This window comes from Mirounga angustirostris, unplaced genomic scaffold (genome assembly GCF_029215605.1).
Source record: "Mirounga angustirostris isolate CCGP_5_RB_7025 unplaced genomic scaffold, mMirAng1.0.hap1 SCAF_7, whole genome shotgun sequence".
Lineage (NCBI taxonomy): Eukaryota > Metazoa > Chordata > Mammalia > Carnivora > Phocidae > Mirounga > Mirounga angustirostris.
In genome coordinates, this window is record NW_026991715.1 from 114,474,693 (window position 1) to 114,496,462 (window position 21,770).

A 21,770-nucleotide genomic window follows, 5' to 3' on the forward strand; every position below is an offset into this window, starting at 1 on the left:
GTGGAAGGGCTCCTCCCCAGAGCAGCTGCTGTGGCAAAGTTGAGGTGGGTCTGGCAGGACATGTTTGACTAAATGTCTATGAATAAATGTCATTGAAATACCCTGACTACTCTTCCGCTTCAGTAGTCACAAAACACATCAATAATGTGGGGAGAGGAGAGAGTATGCTGAGAAAACTCTGTAAAGCTAGAAACCAAAGTGCTAACTCTGAATCTTTCCGTGTGCATGTGTTTCTGAGTATGAAAATAACATGTGCTATTATCAAAATAAAATTAGAAGACATTAAAGCAGTACATTAATATTGGGGGGGAAAGCAGGGCATCGTCAATAAATTCAGTACAACTGACATTAATCTGAAGACATTCCCATTTTGTTTAGGCTTGTGTGTTCAAAAATGCAGTTTTATTTGTGACTTAGGAAGAGGAAGAAACTTATTATTCATCTTCCTGGCTTTCCCATTTCCAGATCTCTCTCCTTTTTCATGTGCGAATGGAATGTAAATCTTTTCCTAAAATCTGCAATTTTATGGCCTCTGTCAAATAGGACCCTGGTTGACTCTGAGCCATTTCATCATGGCTCAGATTGACTACCCAGCAGCTCCAGAACAATTTGGGACATAAAAGAAGTGGTAGAGACAGACTTTGGAGGTGAGGAGATAATCACAACCTTTTCTCTAAAATTATTTACCGAAGACATTTATTGAGCATGTATTTCGTGCTTTGATCAGCCCTCTTCAGTCTGGTTGGTGAAAAGAGATATGACTCAAGCAGGAATCAAGTTCAATTGTAGAAGGAGTTCAGAACTTTCAGCCATGTTCATGTCATCAAATGTCTTCGATTGCTTTTTGGCTTTCTTCACCAGTTTTTCTAATTTCAAATTTTCTAATTTCAGTTAGCCACTGCTAAATGTCCAATTGGGAGAATGTTTTAGGCAGTTGATGGTTGAGTTCGCTTTCACATCTTTACCTTAAAGGACGAAATGGTTTCCAGACAAAGCCGTTGTTTCATTTTGCACATAAATCATCTTGCTTTTCCAGTGGATAAATAAAAATGACCATTTTAATCAGTGACTCTGGATGGCTATAGCTTGTGAAAGAAATCTAGAAATTATGCTTAATATCATATGCTGGAGGTAGGAGTAATTGAAGGGATACATTTGTTATGTTATAGCTCAAAATATTTTCTTATCCCAGAATAAATTCACTATTATTTAAACCACACCATGTCAACCTACCAAGATAATCAAGTAACAGTCTTGTTTTTCACCATCATATCCCATCTGCCTAAATGGGAAAAGCTAAATCATGAAACTTGTGCTGAAAATCTTATACCCTGAAGAGATAAACACACACAGACACAGAGAAAGTGAATCATCAAATTTTATGAAATGAAAGCTTTTTACAATTTTAGAGATTTATTGTTCATTTCAAAGAATGTGTTAAAAAAGTATGAATTGAATTCTATAAAGCACTCCAAGTAGAGCAGAGGGCTAATTGAGTGATTTTCATTCCAGTGCATGTTTAGATCATTTGGAATCATTAAAAAGCAAAGTGTTTTGGTTTTGAGGTTTCTGATGTCTGGCCTTTTTTCTTTTCCATAAAGCCAGTAATTACGTTTAAGCCACTGTGCCATTGTGGAGGAAAGATCATCCATCTTCATCAATGTTACTGGAACACAACAAACAGAGCCTTCCAGGCCCACACTTAGAAAATAATACAGTGCATTCGCAGTGTTGTGAATTCTGTCCAATTACCTCTTCTCCTGGAGTCTGAATTTGTGCTCAAGATAACACAGACATTTTAAGAAATTGAGAGCACATTTCCCATAGGATAGAAAGTAATTCATTACAACTTAATGGAGAGCACAATGGGATCATTAAACTTGGGCCCTTTCATTTTCTGAGCAGAGAAGGATCAGTGTCTTTGTGTTAATGATTACTCTTGTCCTCACCCCCCAGTTTCTTGGGGCCTCTTCAGTAGCAAGCTCCATGGCAACTAGACTCAGTGATCATTTTGGACATTTCCTACCAGTGTTTCATTTTGGCAATTTGGGTTTTGCCATCACAGTTCACTGAATTATGTGCCAGCATATTTCCCACGTGTAGAAATATTCAGTTGTCACTTGCTCATCTATTCCTTGTTCAAACTGAAATTTGGCTCGTGGGTCCTGGCCCAGTGACTTTGAATAACCAGAAGTATTTTTTCTTCTGAGAACTTTTGGCTCTTCCTTTGAAAAAGCAGATAGAACTAATTCCCATTTCAGTGAGACTGATTTCTCTTTTCTCCTTGTATTAGTTTCCTATGGCTCTTATCATAAATTACCACAAACTTGGTGACTTCAAACAGCAGAAACGTATTACCTCATAGTTCTGGAGGTCAGAAGTTGAGACTCCATTTCACTGGGCTGAAATCAAGCTGTTAGCCTCCCTCTGGAGGCTGTAACGGGGAATTCCTTCCTTGCCTTTTGAAACTTCTGGTAGCGGCCAGCATTTCTTGGTGTGTGGCTTTATCATTCCAATCTCTGCCTCCATTGGTCACTTTCCTATCTCCTCTTTCATCCAAGTCAAATATCCCTCTGCCTCCCTCTGGTACGGATGTCTGTGACTGCAGTTAGGGCCCACCTCGACAGTCCAGGGTAATTTCCAATCTCAGGATCCTTAATCACATCTGCCAAGTCTTTGCCAAAGAAGGTAATATTCGGGGCGCCTGGGTGGCTCAGTCGGTTAAGCATCTGCCTTCAGCTCAGGTCATGATCCCAGGATCCTGGGATTGAGCCCCGCATCAGGCTCCTTGCTCAGCGGGGAGCCTGCTTCTCCCTCTCCCTCTGCCCCTCCCCTTGCTTGTGCTCTCTCACACTCTCTCTCAAATAAGTAAATAAAATCTTAAAAAAAAAAAAAAAGGTAATATTCACAGGTTCAAGGGATTTGGATCTGATATTTCGTGGTGGGGGGGACATTTTTAGCCTACTACACTCATCTATAAAATAAGCAAGATGTCCCATACTACCTGATGAATCACCTTTTCTATGATCTCATTTGGTAGTTTTATTAAAGGTTTCCATTGCTTATAATGGCATAGCCCGTGAGAATCAATGTTCACTTCTATATAAATGTGGATTTAGACCTTTCTGCCAAGTAGGCCTATAGATGGCTATATTGCTGGGCTCCTTGAAAAGCTTTCTAATCTAGTTTTTTTTGTGTGGAGATTGGCTCAGTCATGGAGGGGCATGGGTAATTATTTGGACCTGGTTTTCAGTTGCCCATTTCTAGCTGGAGATTTCCAGATAGCGCCATTTAGGAACTTAGGTCTTCTATCCATTCTCATTAAGGAAAATCTCTCCAAGCTGCCACTCCCTGGGCTGCCCCAGACTTCTGACCTCTTCTGGGAACCTTAAGCCCTCCAGACCCGACTACTCACTGCACACATGATAGTGTCAGTCCTGGTAAAAGTAAGGAAGGGCACATGAAGAGGAGTCATTTGTCTGAGCTCATCCTTCAGGAGCACAGGACCTTGTTGCCTTCCAAATCTTAGCTTATAGGACTTTTTGGTTAACCCATATGGAACCTTAGAGACCCGACCTTTCTGAAGTGTTTGGCTTTCTGCAATCTCCTTTCTCCATGAAGATTTGCCCAAGATAGAGACTTTTTGGCCAGTTCTGTTTCCCTTGCTTCTTCTGGACAACAGTTATCCTGTCTAGAGACTGGGACCTTTAACAAAACCATCGTGTTTTGGAGAAGCAAGTGAACGGACTCCATGTTTCCCTTTCTCCCTCTCCCTTTTCCCAGCTGACTCCAAGATAATTTGGTTACTCTCTTCTCCAGTGGGAATTTCAAAGCTGTGAGTGACTTTTAAGCCCCACCATGGAAGAGATCACTGTGAAAGACTTATGTCTGATGTTCTTATCAGGACCATAGAGAACTGGATTTATAAAGACCCTCAGAATGAAGAGATGCTCCAGAGCATTCTAGCCTGTCTTTGGCCAAGTCTGACAGTTTTATTCTCTTAACACTCAGTCCTGTCTGCATGTACTTTTGCGGATCTAGAGAATGTGCACACGATTTGGGGGGAAAAATTGTCAGATTCTATGTCATGGTTGACTTCACCAGCATGGTGTATCAAAGCTCCCACTTCACCCCTGGGTTCATCCAGAGCACTCATAATGACCCTTTGTAATATGTGAATGTTTAATAATTATATCTTGCCAAAACAAAAAACAAAAAAAACTATATCTTGCCCACCCACACAAAAAATCTGAATAACACTGAGGTTTGTGTTTTACACATGTGTAAAATCATGTGGTCAAACAATGAGGAACTATAAAAATGCCTTCAGGTTTAAAGAGCTTAGCCTGAAGAAAATAGGTGTCTGCCAGTCACCTTGGGGCCAGAAAAGAATTGCCCTCAGCCTTGATCTAGATGGAAACTCCTTTCCCCTCAATCCACGTTATTTCCTCTAAGGTCCTATGAGAAAGTTTGTACCTGATATACAATGGCAGTAGTATAAAAGAAAATATAAAACACAGGTTTTCTTTAACTTTCCTTTTGTAATAAATGCAGTATATAGAATGAGCTGTTTCTTTGAATCCTTACAAGTTCTGGCCAATGGTGATTATGTTCTAGCCAGGCCAGACCACAAAATGGCATTTGTCTGCCCTAGCCATACCTACCAACTGACTTTTGACATTACTAAACCCCTTAAAGCTGGAGCACATATCTTGCGAATTTCTTAGTTGCCTAGAATCTCATTGAGCTTTCCATGCTGAAGGAACAGTGCAGTGGAAAAAAACATGAATTCTGGAGTCACATGGGACTAGATTAAAAACTGGGCTCTCCCACTTGTTGGCTGTGAGTGAATTATTTAAATTTTCTGAGCCTCAGGTTTTTTTTTTTTTATCTGTCAAGTGGATATAATAAGGCCCTTAAAACAAAATTAAATAAAATGAGTTACATGATATGCCTTGCAGAGAGTCTGACACATATTTAGGGCTCAGTAAAAGGTACTGTTTGTGTTTTTGTTAAATAAATGGGTAAGAAATGTCTTGGATTACCTTGTTTCTACTGCTTCATGATATAAACATATTTTATAATTAAATTTTGTAAAGCACTTTTTAAGTAGCTTATTCATTAAACAAATATTTTTTGAAATGTCAAGTATAGGATGGTGAACTAATACTTATTTACAAAGCAACTGGAAGTAAGTTTCTGGAGTATGTGCCAAAATTCCAGGCTAACTATTTCTTTGTTTTATGAGAAAAGATTTATTTTATTAGGCGTGTTTTAGAAATTTCTAATTGCTTAATATTTTCATGCCATGATTCTTTATTAAAAATAAGTATAGCCTTCCATTTTAACCAGAATCCGCTGATGTTCTAGTAAGGAATTGATTAGTGAAGACTTAGATGCTTTCCTGAAAGACTTAGAAATGCTCAGGGCATGTTGTTTTGAACATTAATATGGCAAAAGACTAGGTTAAATGTATATTTACAAGAGAGATGTTATTCCATACTTTAATGCAGAAATGTAAGCTCAGAGAGATTAAATTACCTGCATAAAAGCCACAGAGCTGAAAGTTGGAAGCATTTATATTTGAATGTAGGTCTGATCAACCCATGGTTCAAATTCTACTACACTCCTCTGCTTCCATTTTTATATTAATGTGTATCCTTTTCCTCCTTGGAGGAAGAAGAGTAATCATTCAGGCAGCTGGAGCCAAACAGTCTCCAATCAAGTGCTCTAGGAGAAAGGGTTCTTATCTATAAGTGTGGAGATCTGGCTTCTGGTCTCAGCTCTTCTCCCAACTAGGTCGATGACTGAGGAGATGGAGAGGAGTTCCCTAAATTCCCACCCTCTCTGAGCTGCTCAGCAGCCTCTGAGTTGTAAACTTTAATCCAGCACAGAAAATTCAGTAGGGCCCCTGGCCTTCATGGAGCCAAATTTATGCCTTTGGCCTCTGACAAATATTTTTCTTTGTGGTTCTGTAGGAATCAAGGATATGAAATCCAGAAGATTTAAATCTCAGAGATCCAAGGGGTGTTATGATATTGTCATTTCAAATAAAAGGACTTCTCAGGTCTAGGATTTTGACCTGCATATTCACCCACTCATATGTTAGTTAGGAGTACAGCCTTGTTGAGGTACTAGAGAAATGGACCAAGTTGGAGGTGGGGGGAACGATGTTGGGATAGGAAACGAGCACTTCTTGATGTCAGAGTGCCCAAGGCATGCAAAGGTTAGCCCCCCTCCCCCATTCTGCACATACTTGGTCATCAGAGAAAAGAAATTATTGGTCCCTTCCTGAAGTTGAAATAGTAAAACACTATGGGATTTACTTTTTAGAATTATTTTTTTAACTTTTTCATTTTGACATAATTTCAGACTTACAGAACGATTGCAAAAGAGTACAAAGTATACTATTCATCCATATTACCCAAATGTTAGCTTTTAACTACCTGCTTTATCATACCTCTTCACACATGCACACACACACACACTTCTGAAATTTTAAGAGGCAGTTGCAGACATGATGTACCTTTACCTCTAAATACCTTAGTGCATATTTCTTAAAAATAAGGCCTTTCTCATATAACCACAGTATAATTTTCAAAATCATGAAATTAGCATTGATACAATCTATTATATAATCTGTAGACCTTATTCAAATTTCACAGGTTGTTTCAATGCATATCCTCTAGAAAAAAAGAATATCCTAAAGAAAAAAATCCACAGTGTAAAACGTAGCATTTAGTTTTCAGGTGTCCTTGGTCTGCTTTAATCTGAAAGCATTCTGCAGTCTTGCTGACTTTTGTGACGTGGCCATTTTTTGAGAACAGGCCGGTTATTTGTAGTGTGTTCCTCAGTTTGGTTTCATTGGATGTTTCCTCACAGTCCAATTTAGGTTGTGCATTTTGGCGGGAATGGCCATGAGCGATGCTGAGGTCTCCTCCGGCCTCACATCAGGAAGCACCAATGCTCACTCCACCCTGTCACTGATGATGTTCGCCACTTAGTCAGGTGCTATCTTTCAGGTTTCTCCTTGGCGAACTTAATATTTCCCTTTCTGTAATTAAGTATTTTGTGAGGGAATACTTTGGAACTATTTAAATACCCTGTTTCTCATCACAACTTAGCTCGCTAGTGTAAGCAATCATTTAGGATTCCTGTGAGATATTTATTACTATGGTGATTGCCAAATGGTGATTTTTCTCATTCTGTTTTTCCATCTGCATTTACTAGTTGGAATTATACAAATTTTAATTTCTAATGACATTCCAAAAAGACTTCATCTGTAAAAGAGAAAATATCTGGGCTAATCTAAATCCCATTAGAAATAAAAACCTCCCCTCTCCTTAATCTCAGAGCCCAGGTATTCAGCTAAGTGGTTTATTGATCTATATTGAATACAGCAGAAATATGCAGAGCTGTTGGAAGTTGCCCCTACGGCCACTTTCTATTTGAGGTAACAAAATTCCTAATCCTGTCTGAGATCCTTCTCTCTTGAGGTTTACCTTACATTTTTTCCCATAAAGTCTTGGTCTTGTTCTCCCTTTTCTAGCCCTCTCCACCACACACACACACACACACACACACACACACACACACACGCACATACATGCACATGCACACATGCATACGCCCACGTACACACACCTTAGAACCTGGTTCTTATTTGTTTATTTTTTAAGTAGGCTCCATGCCCAGTGTGGAGCCCGACGTGGGGCTGGAACTCACGACCCTAAGATCAAGACCTGAGCTGAGATCAAGAATCAGATGCTCAACTGACTGAGCCACCCAGGCGCCCCTGGAATCTGATTCTTAAAGCTCTCTATCTTCTAAATATTAAAGACTCTACTCACCTCAAAGCTCCTTCAGGGCATGACTGCCAAGTTGACATTCCACAGGCACACTCATTCCCTTTTGCTTCTAGCTCAGCACTTTCAATTATCTGCTGTCCGGTCTTGAAGCTCATACGCTCAAGATGAATCTAATTCAATTCTCTCACTCTCCAGCATAAAATGAGTCAATAAGTTATTCACAATTTCTCACTTTTGGAATGACTTTTCAGGAAAAGAACCGATAGCAGACCTCTCCTCCAGGAGTCTTCCAAAGTACATAGCTATGGTTGGGGCTCCTTTCCAATTAATTTCCCTCAGATTTTTGACCTTCATCTCAACTATTCTCATCTTTGAGAACCATTCTTTCCCTGGGACAATCACTCTTCATCCTGTAGACATCAGAAGACCCTTAGATTATTCCAGTAGCATCATATATTTTTGGGGAAGTTAATTTTTACTTAAACCAAAGAAGCAAAGGGCAAGATTGACAAGCTTCCAAGAAAATTTTTCCTCCTGGTCAGTAGACTATGTTACTTTTAACATTAAGAAGCTGGATGTCTCTTGTCTTATAATATTATGCCTCTTTCAAGCAGAATGGGAACCTTTAGGAACCATTCTCCAGTCCAAAATCCATGGCACAGTTGCTTGTTTCTAGGAAAAGGAATACATTTATGATGAATATTTCATCATAAATCTTTAGCTGAGACTAGAAATAGTAGAACTGCTAAATAAAACTGATTTATTTCCCAGAAACTTCTAGGGAATCGAGTCAGTAGTCAGTACCAGAAATTATCTTTGGGGAAACCAGTTTTTCATGAGTGGCCTTGCTTCTTGATGAGGAAATGTTGAGAAACAATACTTTCTTCTCCCCATTTAAAATCCCCAAATGACAGCATTTCCTTGCCTTACCCTTGAAGAGGAAAGGAACAAAAAACTCACCAACAGTTTTTGGACACTCTGGAAACAGGAAGCTCATATTTTGTGGAAACTCACTAGACCAAAAGACTTTCTAGAACTCTGATTCTAGGTACTTCCATTGCACCAGTGTTGAACCAGAGCAATACACCACAAAGCTTCTGTGAATTAATACAGTATTTCCAAATACTGACTGATGAAATAGACTCAACTGCTTTGTAAATTATAAGATAATTTATCCTAGACACTTTCGACATGGACATAAATACCTTGAAAAAACATACCTGTAAGTTCAGATACTATAATAGAAAGCAGGTCAGAAAAAGATGTGACCTATAGGAATTAAAGGGTGAGACATTTTATCTCTAGCCTTCCCTTCTGTGGTTTGAGATTTAGAACTTTCCGTCACTGTTGTTAGGGGAAGGACACCCACATGGGATCTGGACAACAAAACACTGGGTGGGGCCCATCTCCATCAGTTGAGCTGGAAAGGACATTGATAGGCAACAGGCATCAGGAACTTAGATTAAATCTTGAAAAATACCCTAAGCAAGGTGGGAAAATTTGAACATCAAGGAGAATAAGAACTGCAATGGAATGAAATACATCATATATTAAAACTCATGAGTTTATAATGATCCCAAAACAAACAAAACAAAAACCAATGGGTATGTTTAGATATTGGAGCCAGGGGACTCATTTTTCTAAAAATTTGTATAAAGGGAAAGAATCAAGTACTTATCCTGTCTTTCCTGCATACACTGTACCTCAGCGTAGCCAAATAGCTGAAGAGGGAAAGTTCTTCTTTAAAGAAGAATTCCAGATAAGAATGAAGAAGGGATGATTAAAAATATCAATGCCTTGCCACTGCAAAAATAAGGGACTTAAGCAATCATATCAATGACTCTGGAAAACTATCAGGTGACAAGGCTGATGGGGAACTTTAAAATAGATAGATCAACCTGGCAGCACTTGAATTCACCTATTAATACTAACATATCCAAAAGAGAAGCAGCCTTGTAATGAGATGCAGAGGAAATATAGAATACAACCTGTAAAACATTCTTAACAAAAACTTAAATCTGATTCTTACAACATTTCTAGGTTTAACTACTAGTGTATTGGAAATATAGGGGACAGAGGAACATGTTAAATAATACCATTGGGATGCAAGCAGCAAAACCTAGAATATAAGAATATTTAATAAATAAATAAATATTTAATAAATCAATAAATAAATAATAAATAGATTACAAGAAAAAAATTAGAGAAGGGGAACCTATAGACTAAAAGACACCTATGAGAAGCATCAAACAAATGTGATGTGGGGACTTCTAAGGATCCTGACTCAAACAAAGCACCTGTGTAAAAAAAAAAAAATGTACTAGATCATCAGATATATTTGAACACTAATTGGATATTTGATGATATTAAGTAACTATTGATAATATTTAGATGTGATAATGGTATTGTGATTATGTTTTTAAAAGAGCCATCTTTGTCAATATTCACTACAACATTTACAGATAAAATGGTGTTTGGGTTTGGCTTCAAAATAAGCTATTGAGCAGAATGTGGGTAGGAGTATTATATGAAATAGGATTGGTTATGAGTTGATAGTTTTTAAAATTATCAGAGAGGCAAATGAAGGTTCATTATATGCTTTCTGTAATATACAAACCATAGCCTTAGTCATCTCAAAATCAATGTGCTTTTCTTTCTCTGATAAATAAACTATTTTTGCAATTGAGCACCAAGGTTTGACAAATAGGTTACCACATTGTTATTGTTCTTGTGTTTGCATAGATATGTGCATAATTTGAGCATGAGAATAAACCCTGAAAAAAACCTGTATCTCCTTAGGATACATGTCCTCATATTATCCCTGAAGCCAGGGGCTGATTTTTCTTCATGTCTGGACAGGTCAGTGAACGGCTGATATTATACCAGCATGTGGACCATGAGAACACTGGCTGGACTGCAGAAGACTCTTTCACGTTTACGACATCATCCCCACCAGCAGCTCTAGGCCCTGAGGAGTTTCGTATTACTATTTCATATGAAATTACTGAACCTGGTCGGCAGAGTCATCTGCTTGCAAATACAGGTAAAGCCACCAAAAGATATGGCCAGTGGCTTATCTATAACTATTAAAGTAGGGACAGTTTGGAAATAAATATTCCCCTTATTAATTGGAAATGCCATGATATCATATCAATGCCATGATACCAACCTTTGAAATAAAACGTATATGGTTATAAAAATTTATTTCTTTTTGTGTGCTCTTTCTCTGGGCCTCTTCTTTTTCCTTTCATAAGCTTTAATAGTTGTAGTTGGGGGGGAACATGGAAAATTAACTCTAAAGCATTTTATTTGTAACTCCAAATGGGGACTTTACCATGTCTATTACTGAAAACCATCTATAGAAAATGAAAATAACAAATAGGGCAAGTTCCTGAAAGGAAAGGAGTATTGAAAGCTGCACCTGTTTCCATGGCAAGAGAAAGTCCAGTAGTAGATAAGTTAGGAGATTAACATTCTATAAGTGAATCTCAAGATTTTAGAGCTATCTTGCCTGAAATATTGACTTAGTAGTTAGGATATGTATACTTAAAATATAATTTGTTATATGCCTTGTGTAACAATGCCAATTCAGGTCCTTGAGCAACCCAGAGGTTTAGAATAATCCACTCAGATAGGGAAATTTGAGAGAGAAAGAGCTTTACAGGTGTCATCTGAAAGTTCTAATGAAATGCCACTTTGTTCTTTATATTTTCACAGGAGCTGCTGTCAAGGAGGGAGACAAAGTTCTCATTGACCAATCTAATTTAGATGCTTCCAACCTCTTATTGAAATTGCCCAAATCTCAGCGATCTTCCTATGAAATCTGGTTCCAGGTTACGTCTCTTCCTCACCATGGAACCATTATGGTTGGAGAGAGGAATATTACCAAGGAAAAACCCAATTTCTCCCAGTATATAGTTAATAAATTTGGAATCATATACCTTCACGATGACTCTGAATCGCTGGCTGATAATTTTACCTTTGCCGTTTGGCCGAAACAGAAGAGCAAGTCCACCACCAAGCCAGAGGCTGACTTCCTTGAAGAGATGTTTAACATCACCATATCTCCTGTTAATGACCAGGCACCAGAATTAAAGACAAAAGGGCTTCGGTTGAAAGTTCTGCAGGGAAATAGGTTGGTTGTGGGACCAGAAAACCTAAGAGTGGAAGATCTAGACAGTCCTCCAGAGGAGATCAGATATATGATCATCCGTAATCCTAATAATGGCTTTTTGGCAATGGCTCACCATCCAGACGTACCTGTTCACCATTTCACACAAGCTGACATTGATAACTCTCAGGTATGGTTTGTACAAGATGGAAGCCCATCTTCGAGTGTGTTTTACTTTAGTGTGACTGATGGCCAACACCGCCCACTCTATAAGCTCTTCCACCTGGATGTCATCCCCATCTCCATCACCCTTGTGAACCTCACGGACCTACTTCTCCCACAAGGCCAGACAACTGTCCCCATCACCAATACTCACTTGTCAGCAACGACCAATGGGAGAAGCCCCCAAATCACTTACAAGATGACATGGCCCCCCCAACATGGGCATCTGCTCATTGAAAACCAGGTGGTTGTCAGCTTTGGGCAGGAAGATCTGCATTCAGGAAGACTTTCTTACCATATGACACATCTCATGGCCTCAGAGGACCAGCTGTATTTCTCACTATTTACACCAGAAAGCAATCTGACGGGACAAACACTGAACATCAGGGTGCAGCCTTTACTGCAGGTTACGTCAAACCTGACCATCGCCAACAGGGAGGTTTATCAGCTGAGAAGAAAGGACCTTGATGCGACTGAGCTTGCTAATAGGACTAACGGTGATCCCAAATTTGAAGTGACCGAACTCCCTGTCCATGGAAGACTTGTACGAAGAGTGGGCCGAGGCACGGCAATGGAAAACGCTACTCTATTCACTCAGAGGGACATTGACCAAGGGTTGTTGATGCTTCATCCACATGCCAACCTAACAGGCATTGATATGCTGAATGACTCCTTCACTTTCTTGCTCAGGGCAGACCATGTGCAGCCAGCAATAGGTCATCTACCCTTCACCATAGTGCCACCTGACCCCTTATGTTTGCAAAACTTTACCCCTGATGTTTCTTTATTAGTCACTACAGATAACCTTGTGACTTCAGATCTCTCTCAGGAAAAGCCCGTGGTTTCCTCAGGACCCACAGCAAAGACAGAAACTCTAGGGAAGCTGACCCAGACCAGGCAGCAGGAAGCAAGGCCCTGGGGACAACACCGTGGTGAAGAGTCTACTCTGGATGGCAAAGCTTCTCCAGCTAGGGTCATCTGGCCACCAGACACAACCAACGCCAGTCCTGAGGCACCCACCCAGCCCAGGGAGAGCAGTTATCCCCTGATGGTCATTGTACCCTTGGCTGTGGTGGTCTTCCTGCTGATGATAACTGCAGTGGCCTTGTGTGTCTGGCTGCTGGGCCAGAAGGTAGAAAAGACAAAACCTCTTATCAAGTCTCAGACCAATCTTGAACCTACAACCCCAGGTCCTAGGCCAGAAAGGAGCATAACTGTTCCCACTGTCACAGTGACACCCCTTCTAAAAAGCTCCAGAAATCCCCCAGTCAGTCTTTTCAGGGACCCACAAAGTGAGCAAATGGCTTCTCCAGCCACTGAGCCAGTGGAGAAATGTGCTCCTTGGGAGACATGGATGAGTCTGGATCCCGATATGGTCCAGTTCTGCCGACAAACCAACCCAACACTGAAGCACAACCAGTATTGGGTGTAGACCGAGGGCTTTTGTTCCTGATTGACCACCTCCTATACTGGGATAGACACTGGGACACAAAGGCAAAGAAATGTTGGTTGGATCAACTGAGAAAAGCCTGGCCCTGCCAGTCAGTCATTCAGTGCTCAGTTATGGCCCCATGGTTAGATGTGGGCGAATGTTTACTGTAACTCGTACAACACTCATCTGATGGGCTCTCCACAATGAGCTCTGTCTGCCTTCTTCTGGACCTGACTCTGAGTATAAGATTTTATCAATATTTAAATCCTTTATCAAGGTGCTACCAAACATGCTGGTCCAACTGGAAACAGCAGTATTAACTTGGGTGCTAAAGTTAATGGAGGAAGCCTTTGGATTTTTTCCACTAAGAATTCACTCTCTCTAAGTGAGTCAGCAAGGAAATGCAGGAACTGTTTCAGCAAGCAGAAAAGGTAATTTATCAAATCAGCGAGTTTGTTCCTAGTGTGTTTCTGTAATGTCTTTTCCTCTTTGGGGTCTCCAGGTTTGACTTCCTAGGGCAGGAAATGCCTTGGTGCTCCAGATAGTAGGACAGTCTGACCCCCTTTGAAGGTATTCACTGAGCATATTGTGTTTCATCAAGAGGCTTCATCTATTCTGATTTGTAAAATCAAGCCTCTGGTACAAATATGATTCGAAGCCCTAAAATATAGAAAAGTTTATTAAATATTTTGTGATGCCTCAATTTGGCTTAACTTTACAATGAATTGAAATAATGGCAAGTTTGTATTTGACTTGTCTAGTTGAGCCTACCGTTGGCAGATTCAAGCTTCAGTTTCTATAATTGTAAAATGAAGATATCAGTACTTGTTTTAGTTAAGAATGCTTTGAGTTGCAAATCACAAGACATTAGCTATGAGTGGTCGAGATTGGGGATTGGCAAACTTTATCTATGCAGGGCCACATAGTAAATATTTAAGAATTTGTGGGCCCCATATGGCTGTTTATTTTTAACAACCTTTGTTTCTTAACAACCTTTTAAAAATGTAACAACAGTTCTTAGTTCCTGCATTTGACCCACAAATCAGAGTTTGCCAACTATTGATTTGGCTAAGCAATAAAAGTGTTGAATTATTTCAACTAACCAGCAGTCTGAGGTGGACATTCCAAGGCTGGTTCAATGGTTCAAAGATATCATCAAGGACTGAAGCTCTTTTGTTTTTTTCTGCTTTACCTTGCTCAAGCTGTTGGCATTTCTTTTCTTTCTTTCTTTCTTTCTTTCTTTCTTTCTTTCTTTCTTTCTTTCTTTCTTTCTTTCTTTCTTTCTTTCTTTCTTTCTTTCTTTCTTTCTTTCTTTCTTTCTTTCTTTCTTTTTTTTTTTCCTTTCTCTTGGTTCCTTGTAATTGTGAGGGACTGCTCATGGTCCAAGCAGTCCTATCACATTAAAAGACAGACTTTCTAGTGGGGAAAAAACACATATGGCAAAAAGACTTTTTTTTTTCTTTTAGAGAGGATCTTATTTATAATTACTATTTTTTAATCTTATAAGAGGAAGACTTCTCAAACATTTTCCCCCTTTTATGTCTCAGTCTAGAACTGAGAAATGGGCAAAAGGAAATGGAATTCTCATGACTAACAATCTCTCTTGGGGCTGGGAGAGGATTCTGCCATGTCAGAGATCAGTGGATGAGCCCACCGTGTAATTAGGGGAGGCTAAGAATGAATAAGATCTACTAAAATACTCTTCAAATACGAAATACTTGGGAAATAAGAATTTTGATCTTTCCGATGGATGTCTACTTTAATATCTCCTTTTCATATTTTAATGATTTCCTTAAAGCCAGTGGCTAGTGTTTCTAGGGTGGAAGGAAGAATTGCCCCTGGAAGGGGGGCATTTGGCAGGGTCTGGAGACATTTTTGGTTTTCACAGCAAGTGCTATTGGCATCCATTGGGTAAAAGCCAAGGATGCTGCCGAATATCCAACACTGCACAGAACAGCCCCAACAAAGAATTTTCTGGTCCAAAACTTCAACAATGCCAAGGTTGAGAAACCCTGGTTAATGCCACAACGAAGAATCTTTTTGTCTACCCAGTAAAGGATTAATAAACCCATTACCAAGTCTAAGCAGCAACTATATTCTAAAAACAGAATAAAAGGGTGAAAATTCCATTGTGTGGTTGAAACTCTGATTGGCAAATGTTTTTAAAAGAAGATGTATTAAAAACCAAACAAGGGATGCCTGGGTGGCTCAGTCATTAAGCGTCTGCCTTCGGCTCAGGTCATGATCCCAGGGTCCTGGGATCGAGCCCCGCATCGGGCTCCCTGCTCAGCGGGAAGCCTGCTTCTCCCTCTCCCACCCCCCCTGCTTGTGTTCCCTCTCTGGCTGTGTCTCTCTGTCAAATAAGTAAATAAAATCTTAAAAAACAAAAACAAAACTTGCGGGCAGACTCATTTCCTTATATTCCTTGATAAAAGAAAAGGTTTTACCTGGTATTAACAGGTGGGACACATCAGGAGGAAATAAAAAAAGTGAGGTAGGATATTTACAAAGGTAAAGCTGAGGTCAAAGTGTCCCCAGAAGTCTGTTGCCTCTGATGTGTTCCATGTGCACAAGAATTTTTTTTCTCATCCTTTCCCTTTTCTGCTTCTCTAGGTTGCTTTTCTGTCCCAACCCAATTTTAACTGCTCTTTGTGGAAATAGACTTCATAATCTACAGAATAAATGGAAGCATAGCATTTTTAAGCCTAGAAATAACTACCCATGTCTTAAATCCCTGGCTCTAATGCTATGGACAGCTGGTAAAACTTCTCTACTCTTCTTCCTAAAGTGATTCTCCCCTACCTGTCTGTATTCCTGAATTATATGTAGCCCCTTTGAAGTGTTTTTGTACTTGATCCTTTTAAAAAGGAGGAGGACTGAGAGTCTTAACCCAAGGTTGGTTTGATCACTGTGCAACTCAGAATTATTCTTAAACTTTTCTAAGCAGCCAGGCACTCAGAAGGAACAGAATGGCAGTGTGTGCATGACCCTGCACACAGAAAGGGAAGGCTGAGGACGCCTGGGTGGCTTAGTTGGTTAAGCGACTGCCTTCGGCTCGGGTCATGATCCTGGAGTCCCTGGATCGAGTCCCGCATCGGGCTCCCTGCTCAGCAGGGAGTCTGCTTCTCCCTCTGACCCTCCCAACCCTCCCCCCTCTCATGTGCTCTCTCTCTCAGTCTCTCTCTCTCAAATAAATAAATAAAATCTTTAAAAAAAAAAAAAAGAAAAGAAAAGAAAGGGAAGGCTGTGCAACATCTTTGCATCCAGTTAGTGGGTTTTGTTTTCTCTCCCGGCTGGGCAAGGAGAATGCCTGTTCTTTGTGGAAGAGCCAGATAAAGTTGGCTCTCTAACTATGTTGGCCTCTTCCTTGCTTCGACCATAAGATCTGTGAAGTTAGGATTACCAACCTGGCCAAACAAAAAAGTCTGATTTCCCCTTCTCTTTTCCTGTTAAGTCTGCAACTTCATACAAATAAAATTAGTGCCCGTATTGGAATGAAATATACACCGACGATTTGAAATGGTAATGCACATCGTTTGTGAGTGCATCTGCTAGAGCAAGAGCATCAGTGTGAGGTCCAGATGTCAACACTCAGTAGTTAATATAGAGCTTGGAAAGTTTTCTTCCAGAGCATCTAGAATATTCTTCGGATACAGATGGATTCAATAAAAAAAAAATTGCCTACCACTTGGGTGGCTCAGTTGGTTAAGCGACTGCCTTCGGCTCAGGTTATGATCCTGGAGTCCTTGGATTGAGTCCCGCATCGGGCTCCCTGCTCGGCGGGGAGTCTGCTTCTCCCTCTGACCCTCCCCCCTCTCATGTGTTCTCTCTCATTCTCTCTCTCTCAAATAAATAGATAAAATCTTAAAAAAAAAAATTGCCTACCATTTGGTGCTGGCTCAACTAAAAAATGAAATAGCGAGTTTTGGCAAATCCTTGTTTAGTGTTGAAAATTAAAGTTTTGGGAATTGAAAATCAGTTTGAAATGGTTTCTCCCATACACAGAGCTACAGCTCCATAGTCTCTGTCATAATTAATTCACTACCTCTTAACAAATGACTGGAGAATTAATAAGTGGATGCCAAAGATTAATATCAGAAGAATGGCTGATTTTGCTTAAAAGAAGGTATACTTTGGGGTGGGCTGGGAGTGAAAGGTCTAACATTTTTCCATATCTGGAGGCATTGACAAATTCTAATCTCTCAGGGACCCTGATCCAACACCTGCATTCACTTCCTTAGAGCCCTGCATTAATTAGGTGGTGTGGGACAGGTGCTATCCTTACTCACTGGTTTTTCAGATTTCCAGGACTGTAGTAGACACATTTGGGTAGGTAATGGAAGGTGATGGTACATATCAGATGACATTCCCTGAATTTGACAATGGGATTGTGCTACATACCTCCTACATCTTTCAGAAGTATTATAATTAATAATGAGTTTGAGGGCGCCTGGGTGGCTCAGTTGGTTAAGCGACTGCCTTCGGCTCAGGTCATGATCCTGGAGTCCCTGGATTGAGTCCCGCATCGGGCTCCCTGCTCGGCAGGGAGCCTGCTTCTCCCTCTGACCCTCCCCCCTCTCATGTGCTCTCTCTCTCTCTCTCATTCTGTCTCAAATAAATAAATAAAATCTTTAAAAATAAATAAATAAATAATGAGTTTGAGTTGGCCATGTGTAGGGAGAGATGTAGGGTTGAAAATAGGCATGGAGCCCACTGTGGGGCATGCTCAGTGAAGGAGACTTTGGCTGGGGTGCTCAAGAACACCACTGGCTGCTTGACAGAGACCTGGAAGAGGCTTCCTTCTCATAATGATTGGCAAACATTTATTAGGCACCCACTGTATGTGAGACACTAGTATTAGATAGTGCTCCTACATATTGCAGATGCAAGATGTTGTCCTGGAAGGATCTTTCTGGTTTGTCTCCTTTAGTAGGTTCTTCCAGAATCACACAGGGAGTGCCAGGAGAGAGGAAGGTATGGAAAAAGAAGGACAAAGAGAAATAAAGTTTGAGAAAGGGTTTTGTGTTTTCACCTGAAGCACTTTTAAGCTAGTATTGCCCATCCAGCAGTACAGTGAGAATGAGGGAACTCACTGGCCCGCTAAACGCCACATCAGCCCGACCTGCACCACCTGTCCCTCAAGGTCCCCCCGGCCTAGTGACACTGTCTGTGTCTGTTTTGACCCTGGCTCTCTGCTTCCAAGCAGTGTGGCTTTGAGTAACTTACTCAATCTCTCTAAATTTCAGTTTCCTCAGCCAAAAATTGGGGATAATATTAGCACGTACCTTTTTGGGTTTTGTTAGGATTTAGTGATGTTAATATTATCATCATTATCATCATCATCATATTTGTACATTTTCAGTGCACCAGGCAATATACTAACTGCCACAAAAACATTTTCTTGCCTACGGTTTTAATGCACTGTAAAAGAACTGATGCAGGGCGTCTGGCTGGTGCAGTCTATTAGGCCTCGGACTCTTGGTTTCCACTCAGATCGTGATCTCAGGGTCATGAGATCAAGCCTTGTGTTGGGTTCCATGCTCAGCATGGAGTTTGCTTGTCCCTCTCCCTCTGCCCCTCCTGCTCATACTCTCAAATAAATAAATAAATCTTTTTAAAATTAATTAATTAAATATTAAAGAACTGATGCATTAAATCACTTAAATAAACCAGAGGCTTGCATTCTACCCAAAGCAGTACATTACTGGTAGTAGAATTTCAGTGGGTGAGTTGAGGATGGGTGATATGTTCTTAAGAGGAGCTTCCCCAGTGCTCGTGTTCCACTGGACAGACAGTGCTTTCCCCTTCATCCGTGGATGGAGCCTTGGCCAGAAACTGGATGAAAGAAAGAGCACACCAGGAACACTTGCAAGGGCCAGCCAGAAGCTCAGGGATTTTGACGGTTCTCTATACTTTTTTGGGGGGTGGTGAGGAACTGTTGATGAAAAACCCTGCTTTGTTCCCTTCCTGTCCCAATAGGATCAAATCCTACATCCACCAGGCCTTTGATTTTAAACCTGTACCCCTTCTCCCGCCTCCCATCCCATTATTCTCAGGCATTCACAGGATAGTCATTTTCTTTTTCAGTTCAGGATTGACAAAGGACTGCCACTTAAAAAGAAACTAATATCATACCTTACCAAAATAAAAAGTGCTATTTACCATCACCATAATTTCATTCCTTAAGTGAGGACAAATTCTTATAATAAAGAACTTTATGGAAAAAAACCAAGCAGCTTTACGAAAACCTCTCTCCTTTGCCCAGATTTGACCATGGCCTGGAAAAACCTCAGCACGCCCCAGCAGGGTCAGGAACCCCCATGGAGGCCGAGCTTACAGTTGCGTGACCAGAGCTGAGGGAGAGACAGAGACAGGGAAGAGAAAATCAGCTCCTCAATGTCGGTGTTCCTTAGGAAGATGTGGTCAGGCCGTCCCTGGGTGTGTGTGTGAGAGGTAAAGCATGGGGATGAGGGGTAACTTGCTATTTTAGAGTCCAGACAAGGCCAGCTCCAGGGGCATAGACAACCAGTGCAGCCAGACAAGGCTCAGGAGGACCCTAGGCTTAGCTTAATGCTCTCCGGTAACCATCTTGAAATTCCAATAATTTTTGAACAAAGCACCCACATTTTCATGCCTCACTGGGCCCTGCTAATTCTGTAGCTGATCCTGAGACCCCACAGGACTTAGTGGGTGGTTGGAGCATTGCTTCAAATTCCCTCAACCTAGCTTCTCCCTCCAGCTATGCCAATTGCAGGCATCTTTACAGCTGTCAGTGAATGCACAGTGTTCCCGCAGTCCCTCTGTCTCCACAGCAGGCCTGTGGGAAACTATGCTGGCACACAGCCCAGAAGAGGGAGAGTTAACTCCCCAGAGGACAGCCCTTACCCAGTGGCAGAACAGTTCTAACATGCATTCTGTGGGGCTTCTCAGAATGTCCTGCAGACTGAAGACAAATCGTAAGGGTGTGTGGACCCTTTTCCTGCCCTGCGTATTAACCCTGCCCTCATTCCTGCTCCCGCTCACAGATGAGCCTTTGCTGTTAAAGAAACCCAGGCTAGGACAACAGGCTAAGACACAATTCTCCTGGTATCGTGCGCCCTGGGACGATGAACCCTGCTGCTAGGGGTCCACTGCCTCCCGGTTCTCGTGGGATCCTTAGGAACAGTTAATTCTGGGTTACTTACCTTGAGGGCCTGCACCCTGAGGGACCCCTTATCTCAGGCAGCCCAGGTCTGCTGGGACAGAGCGGTCTGCCTGCAGCTGGAACCAGGAGACCTCGCGGTAATGGCAGACCCTGTCCCAGGACTCTGTTTTGAAATCAGCCAAGGAGGAGGAGTCAGGGCTTTACCAAACCACCATCTAGTTAAAAATCTCACTCTCCATTGCAGTTTCTCTGCTGGTTGTGTTGGGTTTAAGAAACAATAACTTATTAACCGCAACTTTTAGCAAGACCAAGATTTACTGCATTTTGTAATATTTTAGAAACGCTCTTCTGCATTTCATTTCAGCACTGCTCATGGCTTCTCAAAGTAAAGACTACCTCACATTTGTTTTAATAACAGCTTTACTGAGATATTATTTACATAGCAAATAATCCGCTCAAAATATACAATTCAATAGTTTTTAGTATTTTTGTGGAGCTATGCAATCATGTACTTGGCCGTTTGTAGTTCTTCTTTAAAGAAATGTCTTTTGAGGGCGCCTGGGTGGCTCAGTCGGTTAAGCGTCTGCCTTTGGCTCAGGTCATGATCCCAGGGTCCTGGGATCGAGTCCCACATTGGGCTTCCTGCTCAGCAGAGAATCTGCTTCTCCATCTGCCTCTGACCCTCCCCCCTGTTCATGCTCTCTCTCTCTCTCTCTCTCATAAATAAATAAAATCTTAAAAAAAAAAACAAAACAAATGTCTGTTGAGATCCTTTGTCCATTTTAAAAATTAGGGTATTTGTTCTTATTCTTGAGTTGTAAGAGTTATTTACATATCATGGATAGTAATCTTTATCAGATATGTGATACTCAAAAATTTTCTCCCATTTTGTAGGTTGTCATTTCACTTTTTTGATGATGTCCTATAAAACACAGAGGATTTTAATTGTGATGTCTAATTTATCTTTTTTTTTCTTGTTGCTTGTATTTTTGTTCTTGTATCTAAGAAACCATCCTTAATCCAAAGTCATAAAAATGTAGGTCTCTGCTTTTA

The 21,770-nt window shown here is 40.8% G+C and overlaps 1 protein-coding gene and 1 long non-coding RNA gene across 4 annotated transcripts in view; one reads left to right on the top strand and one right to left on the bottom strand.

Annotated features, from left to right (window-relative positions):
- LOC123863631 (chondroitin sulfate proteoglycan 4-like) overlaps nucleotides 1-13,573 on the top strand; it is a 59,071-nt gene extending 45,498 nt beyond the window's left edge. For both annotated transcript variants that reach the window (XM_045903410.3, XM_064596699.1), the window contains exons 9-10: nucleotides 10,668-10,851; nucleotides 11,526-13,573. In XM_045903410.3, coding sequence (XP_045759366.1) covers nucleotides 10,668-10,851; nucleotides 11,526-13,573 — 2,232 coding nt within the window. The remainder of the gene's footprint in view (nucleotides 1-10,667; nucleotides 10,852-11,525) is intronic.
- On the bottom strand, nucleotides 1,362-20,847 carry LOC129045351 (uncharacterized). Of its 2 annotated transcripts, none has more exons than XR_008504953.2 (3): nucleotides 20,758-20,847; nucleotides 11,750-11,876; nucleotides 1,362-8,218 (listed from the first exon to the last, which is right to left on the bottom strand). It is a non-coding gene; the product is annotated as an uncharacterized LOC129045351 (long non-coding RNA). The 2 variants fall into 2 exon arrangements; XR_010413269.1 differs by having other exon boundaries at nucleotides 11,750-19,926; nucleotides 20,758-20,844.
- Nucleotides 20,848-21,770: the final 923 nt, after the last annotated feature.